This window comes from Colobus angolensis, unplaced genomic scaffold, assembly GCF_000951035.1.
Source record: "Colobus angolensis palliatus isolate OR3802 unplaced genomic scaffold, Cang.pa_1.0 Scaffold14, whole genome shotgun sequence".
Classification (NCBI taxonomy): domain Eukaryota; kingdom Metazoa; phylum Chordata; class Mammalia; order Primates; family Cercopithecidae; genus Colobus; species Colobus angolensis.
The window spans coordinates 3,767,159-3,778,524 of record NW_012114488.1 but is presented as its reverse complement, the minus strand read 5'-3'; the positions used below and the strand labels follow the sequence as shown (position 1 = coordinate 3,778,524).

The 11,366-nt window shown below is 39.8% G+C and overlaps 1 protein-coding gene across 1 annotated transcript in view; it reads right to left on the bottom strand.

Annotated features, from left to right (window-relative positions):
- SGCZ (sarcoglycan, zeta) overlaps positions 1-9,838 on the bottom strand; it is a 1,174,808-nt gene extending 1,164,970 nt beyond the window's left edge. Inside the window, exon 1 of the mRNA XM_011934897.1 lies at positions 9,150-9,838. Within this exon, the coding sequence (XP_011790287.1) occupies positions 9,150-9,188 (39 nt within the window). The 5' untranslated portion in view covers positions 9,189-9,838. The remainder of the gene's footprint in view (positions 1-9,149) is intronic.
- Between the last annotated feature and the right edge of the window lie 1,528 nt (positions 9,839-11,366).

Below are 11,366 nucleotides of genomic sequence, written 5' to 3'. Positions count from 1 at the left end.
CCAAAGATATGTTTAACTTAACCCACCTGTGTATTTCACATACTGTAATTACTAAATGCTCATAATTTCTCCCAGGGATGATTTAATAATGAGGAGCTTTACCATTAAGACACAACACTGTGCACAGACCTGATTATTCATGGAACCATGACTGAGGCATCAACTTTAAGAAACTTGATGAGATGAAATACAATATATAAAAGTAACTGTCTCTGCTGCCTAGAACAAGCAACTGATCAAAACATTGATTTTTATAAAGTAGATGTGAAAACATTAAACACAATGTTGATTGAAATCAGCTCATTTACTTTTAACTTTTTCTAAAATAATGTCTCTGCCCTAGACAAAAGTAACAGATAACAGAAATACAGAGATTTAGAAATACAGGTGATCATTCACTACAAAGGCCAAATTTGAGAGCAATAAAAAAGTAATGATTTAAGACAGAATGCCTTAGAACAGGTAGAGGTGTTAACCTAAGTGTTAAGTATCAGTCTTGTACTTTAGATATATAGTGGGTTTCATTTTGGGGCACAAAAGTTCACCAATTACGCAACTATCACAGACAATTGAAGTCATGCAAACAAAAACTGGATACACACAGCACAGTTAAGCTTTATAAACTTCATAGCTCTTGACAAATTTTTTTAAAATGCAGGCTGGGCATGGTGGCTCACACCTGTAATCCTAGCACTTTGGGAGGCCAAGGCGGGTAGATCACCTGAGGTCAGGAGTTCAAGACCAGCCTGGCCAACATGGTGAAACCCTGTATCAACAAAAATACAAAAATTAGCCAGGCATGATGGTGGGTTCCTATAATCCCAGCTATTCAAGAGGCTGAGGTGGGAGAATCACTTGAATCCGGGAGGCAGAGGTTGTAGTGAACAGAGATCGTGCCACTGCACTCCAGCCTGGACCACAGAGCAAGACTCCATATCAAAAAAAAACGCATAGTTATAAGTTGTGCAGAAGAGATGTGAAATGCTGAAGCACATCTACTGAAACATGAAGAGTATCTAAAAAAGGTTTTAATGATTTTAAGTGTATAAATATTTATTTATTATCACTAATTCTTTATGAAAGCATAATAATAATTTCAGAAGTCGAAAATATTATTATAAGGCCAGGAATTTAAGATACAAGTATTTGTTGAAGATGAACCACAAATCTGCTCCTAAGGTAAAGGGGAGCTAATTTAAAGTGGAAAAACACTATCAATTTTGTGGTGAAAAAGATTTATAAAATTAAATGTCAATCAGTTGCTCAGGAGTACAACTAATTCTGGTAGTAAGACTAGATAGAACTTTTATCTCATGCATCTCATGTTGGGGGAGAGTTTGAAGGCTAGAACATGATTCAAGAAATCTTGAGGTAAGCAATTATTTCCTTGAATTAGTTTCTCCTTCTGTTTTGGATTTTAAAAGCCCTCAAATACTCTGAGTAGACACAGACTTGTGGAATCACAGTGATAACAACATTTTCCCATTTGTGACATTGATTTATTATATCATGTTTCACAAAAATGTTCTCACTCATGGCAGCTGAATTGGTTGCTTCTACCCAAGAATAGAAATAATCAAAGGCTCTTTTATCTTAGGTAGATAACATGTATTTTTCTAGCCATTCTGAAGAAAGATGTGAGTTTAAAAACAAGTGTGGAAATAAGTTAGATAATAATGTGTGAGTTAGTAATTGAAGCATTGCATGCCTCCAGCAAAGACAAATATAGTAGGCTCTTACTTCTTATAGATTTAAGTTTTGCATTTTTAACTATTTTGAAGTAACCCAGAATGTGCATGAAGAGATGTAAAGTGTTGAGGCATGTTCACTGAAACATGATGCAAATAATTAATAAATATCAACCAATGGTGATTTGACCAACAACTAAAATAAGTCACTATGAATGAGGATACTAGTAAAAAAAAAAAAAAGAAAGAAAAGAAACTATAACATGAACCACTACTTTGCATCAAGAGTAAATACTATGATGGTAGCTCAAATACTGTCACTCTTCTTTGAAATTAGAGTATTAGTGAAATTCAGTGAAAAACCTCTACCGTCAGAAGTTCTTTAAGAATTCCATGGAATTCGGGCCTATATATAATAGCACAGGATTTGGAAAGAGAGGACACGAATTGAAGTTCTTATTCTATTATCTATTAACCTTGTGATCCTAGGCATTTCACTTGATTTTTCTGAGTCTCCATTTTGGTATCCATAAAGTGGGAAGATAATATTCAGCAGAAAATCTTCTTTTGATGTTCAAACGATGAATTATTTGCAGAATGAAAGAAACTATATAAACTATATCAATGTGAAAATAATTTCCTTTGAAGAAGACACAAAAATGTCATTTCTGAGCCATAGACTCTGAGCCCTGGAAGATAATTTGAGATTAACTGGTTCTGAGACTTTTACCTTCCATTCTTCACTCTACAGCTCTTGCCAGGGTCCCAGAGTCAACTGCAGACGCCAAACGCAAGTAAGGAGAGAGTCCCCAGACTGTCTTGAACCAAACTTCCCTTTCACTGGAGTTAAATGTCAGGTTGTTTAAAAGATGTTGAACAAATTCTTCAACTGTGGCTAAAAATGATTATGACAAAACCCTTTCATCAAATCTAATCCCCACCTTGCAATGACTGAGAAACCCTTGGTCAAGAAAGCTTGAAGACATACCCAAGATGTGTCTACTACCAGTCTACTACTGGTGGATGACAGAGCCAGGGTTTGAACAATGTCTTCCAAGTACTACTCTAACCAGATCAGCACCCTTTCCACTGCACAAATGAATTTCCTCAAAGGCTACAATCTGTTAAGAATGTGAGATTTTGTACTTTGCATGCTTCTGAATTCTAACTGCTTCGGAGCTCCATTTTAGTGTGGGGTGACTGTTGGAATTAACTTCTAAGGCTGAAGCTTTAGCCCCTGTTTCCCTGATGTACACTGCCATGGTAATTAAAGATTTTCTGGCTGGATACTAAACTCCTTTATTTTTAAAGGTTTTCTATGTCAACTTTGCATAGAACACTCCAGATAACCTATTTAATACCAACAAAGTGGTATAAAGTGTTCTAAAATCTAATTGTGACTTATAGTATTTTTCTGTCAACGTACAAACATGTTGTTTAGGAGCCTCAAGAAAACTCTCAAGGCAATTTGGAACAATTTTTAATTTTTAGAATGTGAGGCTCTATAATTCTCTTGGAGGGGTGGTAACCTTAAATGTGCTCATTCTGTGGTTGGCATAGAAGTCTCTCATCAGTTTCACTGAGAATATAGATAAACCCATGTTTCTAGACGTTTGCCAAGAAAAAGAAGAGACTTTGAGTAAACTAAAAACTTTAGATATTAATATATTCTTTTCTTTTCTTTTCTTTTTTTTTTTTTTTGAGACAGGGTCTTACTCTGTCACCCAGGTAAGATCTCCACTGGCAAGATCTCAGCTCATTGCAACCTCTGCCTCCCATCTTTAAGAAATTCTCTCGCCTCAACCTCCCGAGGAGCTGGGAGTACAAGAGCATACCACCATACTCTGCTAATTTTTGTATTTTTAGTAGAAACAGGGTTTCACCAGGTTGGCCAGGATGGTCTCGAACTCCTGGTCTCAAGTGATCCACCTGCCTCAGCCTTCCCAAGTATTGGGATTACAGGCGTGAGCCACCATGCCCTGCCTAAAGTGACATTTATAGAAAATGTGGTAGCTTACTTCTAGTCACAAATAGTTTTAGAAGCTAAGAATTTTATCACAAACCAAGCACAATTCTCAACAAATAAATGTACAAATCTTTACCCTTGACATATAAGCATTTACTCATTTAAACAGTTACCAATTTAAATGCATATTCTCAAAAATTCATAGAGATTTTGAACAAAAGTAAATGGTCATTTTCCTTAGTAACTTAAAGTTGTAAGCTCTGCCAAATTGTATTTTAGCTGAAATTCTGAAACAGCATAAGACACAACTCACCAAATATTATATAAATGTCCCAAAGACAGATGTGGATTTATTATCTTACAGCAGTAAGCCATCTCGTGTAGCTATGATTTTGAGTGCATAAATCTTAAAATATTCTTTTTTACTGGGCCTTCAAAATTTGATGTATTTTCAATTGGTAAACTCTAGAGATCAGCAAAATTGTAATAGCCAGGATATAGGTTGGAACATATGCTTAGTAATGACAGTAGACCATTGAAGAGTTCTAAAATAGTCATTTGTCCAACTCCCCTCAAATGTATTTTTCTTAATTCTTTTTCTATTCATATCAAATATGTTCCCTCATCCCTCTTCATGGCATAAGCCATGTTTCACTACTGTAACATGACATTAATTTCAACTTCAATTAAACGACTCTATTTCCAAATATTAAAAATTCAAGATATATATATGTATATTTCAAAATAGCTAATAGGGTCAATTTCAAATGTCTCACCACAAAAAAATGAGTGATGTGATTAATATAGTAATTAGCTTCGTTTAACTGTTTCCACATTGTAGATATATAGTAAAACATCACAGTGTAACCCATAAATGTATACAATTGTAGTTTATCAATTTCAAATGATATTAATTTTTCAAATTGAGGTTACCTGTTGCTAAGTCTCTGTGACTACTTGCTATTTTGTAAAGAGAATTGGAACTAGACCTAGAGGGAAATAAGTTATGATTCCTTTAGATGTGAAACAAGTCAAATAATTCAGTATTCACAAATATGTTTCATCTTTCTCAGCCAAGAAAGGAATATATAAGGCAAGCTGCTAAAAATATGCCATTTGTTAGAGAGTACTATTTTTCACTATAGAATGACTAACATAACAAAATACCACCTACTCAGATTCATCAGAAAGCTTCCTACACTGCAGCAAGCTTGACTTTCCTGGGCTGAGTGTCCTATTGATGAAACAAACCAAAAAAAAAAAAAAAAAAAAAAAAAAAAAAAAGAAAAAATTAGAATTCTTCTCAGTGCCAACTGTCTTCTTTGATTGAAATTGTAGATGAATGTACTATGACACTGCTTTAAGACCTCAGAATTTTTAAAATCAATCTCTTGTTTAAATACCTATGTATTCTTTGTTGTTGTTGTTATTATCATTTCTCACCCACACAATACTTTCTTAATGACCTAATTATATTATTCAGGGAAGGTTTTTCCTCACTTATCTAGGGCAAGATTCAAGTTCTTGGTAGATGAAATGTTGGTTAAATTAAACAGAAAAATGAAGCAACGGTGACGGGACTACATTTAATTAACTCAAATAAGTAAGATTATCCCTATTGAAAAGTTGTTTGATGTGTCTCAGGATTAACTATGTAGTTTGTAATTTTTGTAACCTGCAAAATAATTCAGAAAATATTCCAGAAGCACACTGTTCATGTTCTGCAAGTAGCAGAAAAAAACCTAATTGAACTTCTAGCCAGTCAGCCCACTAACAGAACATTCCTGACAGATAAATAAATAAAAGCTGGGATCTAACATGACTGCAAAAAAATTATACTACAGTCATGATGTATATTTTTGATCTCAAAGCAAGTAACAATTATCCACAAATACATTCTTAGCATCTGAAAGCATAACTTAATTGCCAAATTAATACAGGTGAATTAGTACCCATATTTTAAAAGATGAGTAAAAAAATCAACAAAGTCATAGACTTTATCATAACCGTTTATTCAGCCTCAATGTCTCTTCTGAGTAAATCTTACATAAAACAAATTTTAAAGTGTCCGCTCTAAAACTTAGTCGTCTCCTTTCCAGTACATAAGATCAGTAGTTTAAAACAGAGTAACTACAGAGCTAAAATAAAGGCTAAAGCTAGCATTTAAATCTCAACTGCTAAAAGGCACCCAGTACTCCGTAACTCAGATACTCCAGGATGGACGGGGCTTTTTCTAACATCAATATTCATTAACACCCACATTTCCAAAGCAGCAACCCATATTTTGGATTGTTTGATGTTGTTTCTGCTTTAAAGTAAACACCAGGGCAAAATCCCGAGTAAAGTTTATACTTTCATTGGACAGAGAAACAGAGATCAAAGGGAAAAGAACATACACATTCTTTGGATGAGAACTCTCTCCCTTTTCTTGATCTGTTTCATCAGGAGTTTGCGGGCAGAATAGAAGATGAAACATACTTACCTTCATTAGCAAGTTTTACACACATAACTATATTTCAGTTTTCCATCAAACACTTTAATATGCATATTGTTTAGTTGTAATAATGGCAGCAATAGCTTAACAATGAGTTTATCTTTAGTTTAAAAGTTTGCAAAAGAAAACACTATTTACACTGTACAGCACATTTAAAAAAAATCAATGTTTGCACACCCAGCACAGCAAAAAATAAAAAAATTGTTCAAATCTCAAAGAGAAAATAGTTTATCCCAAATAAAGATAAGTTATCAGAATCTTTCTTTCTTAAAACCTAACGTAAGCAGCTTCACCTAACAATGACAATAATCACCTAAAACTAAGCTAAACTGTATTTTTATAGTATTATGCACATTTATTTATGTATCCAACCCCAGGAAACATTTTTTTGTGTATTTAAAGCATCATAAAAACCAAAGTTCTGTGTGGATGTGTCTTAATGTAAGCATTATTAGATCATAGGAAAAGTCAAAACATGCAAATAATGCCAAAAACAAGTATCCTAGCTTTGTTCTTCCCTCTCTCCACTGATCACCCTGAGAGGCCCTTCAGCAAGAAGCCACCAGAGACTTACTTGAACTGGAATGTCTAGAAAAGCAAGCCAACCAACTCCACGAAAAAGAAGAAATCTAGACAAGTTATTCCACGTGCACTGCATTCATCTCTACAAAGTGTATGTACTTCAGAAGTATTCCACAGCCTTGGTATTCCACAAGTGTAGTCAAAACTGACAACACAAATTTATTCCCCAAACTGCAGGATCTCCAACATTTTCTAATAAGGCTGGACCACATCTCCTCACTTGCCAGTTTTGACTCTCAGAAGTAGCTTGTCCTTGACATCATTTCTCAACAACCTCAATAGATTCTTGTATCTAACATGCCTTCATTTCTTCCCAGTCATTGCCAACACACCACCTCATGCCCAAGCCTTTCCAGTTCCCTACCCTCTGCTACCAGGGCACTGAGTCCAGTACACTCTGACTCTGAGGGTCTCTGGATTATCTGTGCAGGAATAGTTACATTAAGCTGAGATCTTCTACTAATACTAGACAGAAGTTTCCCCAGTGGGTTTGCTCTTCTGCTGATTTAAACAACATTGCAGTGGCACTGGGGTTCAGAGAGGGGCAAGTTAGGAAACTAAAGGGATTTCAGGGGAAAGAATCACCCCCAATCATTTTTCCCTTCAATTTTTCTTAAGAAAACGCTCTCTTCTGTGTCATACCCTAAAGTTAACCAACAAATAATCTGGATACTCCACCTCTGCATAAAATACAGATCCACAGTCATTTTCATACATTCTTCTTTGCATCTCAAATCAAATCCACCCCTTCATCCCAAGAGATGGGGATGCTTGGGAAAAAGAAGTAGGGAATCTTTGCAAACATAAAGGCAATGTGTCCTATGGGAGTAGAGCAGAGAGATACGAGGAAACTTCTAGTCCAGGCCAAGGTCTACTGACTATGACCTTGGCAAAAACACAGAAACTTGTTGTTGGCCAACTTTAAATGAAGCGTGAAATCTGCCTCCTCCCTACTTCCCTTTCCCCAAGGAACTCCGTCTTAGGTGGAAGTGGTGTTCTAGGTCTTCTGACTGTCCTCCCTCCGCCCTGGACTGCATCTACAATCAGTGGCAGGGTGGTTCTAGCAAGCGCCACTGTTCTCTGTCCCTCCTTCCTCCCGCGTCTATGCAATCTGGGGCGCCCGGAGAACTGGGCGCCTGCAAGCTCCCTGGCCAGGGCACGGGACAGGCTGCAAATAGAGGCTTTGGAGCTCTGCCGGGGATTTTGCAGCCTGCCTAGCTTGTCGGACAAACCCATTTCCTTGACATTTCAGGGCAAACCTCTACTCATTTCTCCAGCGGGTGGGGGGTGCCTAGACATTCTGACTGATCAAAGAAGCCAGAATCCATCTGAACCTCTCAAATAGTAGAGCGTACCAAATGCCTAGGGGTAAAGAAGGGTGGAGGATTTCAATAAAAGAGGTGCTCCCAGTGTCGCCCCCTTTCCCGCTTTTTCGTTTACAATGAGCGGGACATTTAAAGTATTTTGTGGTTTGTTGGTTTCTTAAAGTTTTTATTTATTGTTTCTATATATATACTTTTTTTTTTCTTGAAGGGAAGCAGGCAGCGGTGCCCATAGGCAGAGGGGCGCGTTGTCAGCCCGGATGCTCCCGCCCGGAAGGCCCTCGCGGCGGAGGAGGGGACCCCAGAGGAAGAGGGCGCGGCGAGGGGACCCTGCGGAGCGGCGGGGGCGGGGGACTCCAGGCGGGTCGGGGACCGAGTGCTGCCGGAGCCCCCAGATGCCGCCCCTACCAGCCTGGCTCCCGCCTCCCCGCCCCAGTCCCCCGACCTGCTCCCGCGCCTGGGGCTGGGGCAGGCTCCTCGTCCCCGGCAGCTGGGGACCCTCTCCAAACCCCGCACTGCAACTGCGTGGAGGAAACCGTGCCCGCGGGCGGTGGGGGGGAAAGGGGGTCTCACGAAGTTCTGGGATAAAAACGGGCTGTCCCTGCAGATGCCTCTGTCACGCGAATCTCTGAGCGGAAATGCACTGTGCCCGTGCCGGGCGGGGGCACAGGCGGGATCGGAGCCGGGGAGAGGAGGCAAAGTGGCGGCGCAGCTCGGACAACTTTGCTGGGAAAGCAGGTGACAGTCGGCAGCGCTGGTGCCGCTGCCTTCCCGGGGAGACTAGTCAGCACGAGGCGCAGGGTCTGCACCCCAAATGCTGCCGTCACGGACCAGGAGGAGGACTGGGTGGCCGCTGGCGGGACGAGCAGGCGGGGAGGGCGCCCAGCCCGGGAGTGCAGCCGGGCTCGGAAGAGCCGCCCTCCGTGTCCTCGGCCCCAGGAGGGGCGCCTGCGCCCGGGTGTGCGTCCCCCCAGCGCCCCCTCGCCGTCCCGCGGGACCACCAACTACTCCGCGCCGCTAGAGGAGCCGCGAGAAGGAGAGGGGAGAGCGGGGAGCGCCGAGAAGCGGCCGCGACGCCCGCCCGGACCGGCACGTACCTTGAGCTCCTCAATGTCCAGGTTCGTTGATCTGTCCATGGAGTGCAACTAAACGAAGTGGAGAGGAACCGGGCGAGTGGCACCCAAAAACAATCTAGTCTTTTAGTTTCCAGCTTAAACTCAGCTTTATCCTCCTCCAAGCCCCGGCAGCTCCTCTCAGTCTCATTCTTCGTGGTCACGCCGCCTCCACCGGGTTAAAAATAAGGAAAATAAATAAATAATAATAATTCACTTTGTTTTACTTCCTCAAAGATTTAGTGACAGGTGATCTGTACCGCGGTGCAACACAGCTGAGTCGATTGAAACAAGGGCCAAAAGGAAAAAGATATCCACTCTATTTAAGATTATTTCTTCTTCTGCAATAAGCTTAGAAACCAGCGAATTGCTGCATCCTGAGAAAAAAAGCTGCTTCCCTGGTCAGCATCATGCGGCAAATTTCAAGCAAATGTGTTCAAACTGAAGAGAAGAGTGTATGATAAAAGCCTTCCTCCGTCAGGCTTACTCTGGTAGCTAATTTAGCTCCAGTCCCAGGCATTAGCAATGATCAATTTCCCTGGCAAGATAACAGAATCCCCGAAGTCCTGCATAGACTTAAAATATGTCTTGTAGCTGAGAGGTATTTTCTCAGTGGGGAAAAGAAGATAATCAAGTCAGAAGGGAACGTTCTCCTTTGAAGGTTATGCTAAAAGAGTTGAGAGAATAGGAGGTGGATCCTACGGAGAGAAAAGAGGGAGAGAACGAGAGAGAGAGGGAGAGAAAAATTTTCCTCCTGCTTCGCTGTTTTACTGGCCTTCACCACCAGGTGACTGACTTCGCTTCTCTCTTCCCACAGCCAACACTGAGGGGATTTCTCTCATCTGTCAAAAAGCAACATTTCCTCTCCAGACAAATACTATCGCTGGGTCTTAAAGACTGCCCTCTGTCCGGAATCCACTAGGTGACAAGCATTTTAATTCATTGCGTACGTTGCTTCATCTTCTTCCTGCAGATCTGGGAGGAACATGCCTGTGTGTATCATTCACATGTATTTAAATATATTCACTTTAGATCTCCTGCTTTCAGCATCAGATTTTTTAATTTAAAAAAGACTTTTAAAGAAAGTGACAGATAAGACTATTAAAGGAAATTTCTTGGAAGGATGGTTTTTATGATAAAGCAGTCTTTTATTAGAAAATTGTTCTTACATAGATTCTGACAGGTCAGTGCATTTAACTTGTAGGTTGTAGATTTGGGGAAAAGGCTCGTTTTCTTCGTTTAAATGTCTCAGTGTAAAAGCTTGACTTTTGAAGGGTTTTAAAGATTTTTGTTTTATTATGACACACAAACTATTGAGACTTAAAGATGTTTACAGATTTGGAAGAGGAGCTGTATAAATACTTTTGTTTCTTAAAAAAAAAAAAAAGTCTTTCTTTTTTTAGGATTTAAATATGCACATTCCAGTCTCATGGTCTCTCTCTAACATCATCTCCGCCCTCTCCCTCCCTGAATTCCAGCCACCTGGTCTACTGGTGCACCTGCCAGTACTGGCTCTTTAATTCCCAATCTTGCACCCTCATTAAGGACAGCTGTCTCTCCCACAGTTCTTTATAGGTTTCACATTTATGCTTCTGACTAAAGTCACCTGAGCAGAGAAAAATTTTCCTCAGATGAGTCTCTCAGATATTCTCCTTTATCCTCTTGTCATAGCAGCATTGTTAATTTATCATTATTTAATGTATGCCGTTATTATCCATTTGTTTGTATGACTCCTCCAGTAGACTATAAACTCTTGAAGGCATGTTCTGGATCATTCTTATTCACCAAAATGTCCCAGGAGCCTAGCAGCTAATAAGCACACAAATGTGGGTGGAACAGATAAATATGTGGAAAGAAACCTTTGCAGTTAGTACTCTAATGTCTGAAACCCTGACGACTCCCTCCTCCCCTCCCCAGCACCAATGGGGCACAAGCCAGTTTTTCTCCTTCTACTTTCCAGCTAAGCCTGGAGGGCTCAGCTTTCTCATGCAGCATGCCCAGTTTGTTAGTTTAAGCCTAGTCTATTCCATGCACTTGTCTAAGCTATCTTTCTTTTATACTTTAACTTGTGACTACAGCTTTTAAGGTTAACATCAAGTAGCCAAAAGTCCATAATGAGTAGGGCCAAACATCAAATTCTCATAATAAACTTCAGGTGCTTATAAGACATAATTATTTTGCATAATATATGATGAAAAATGA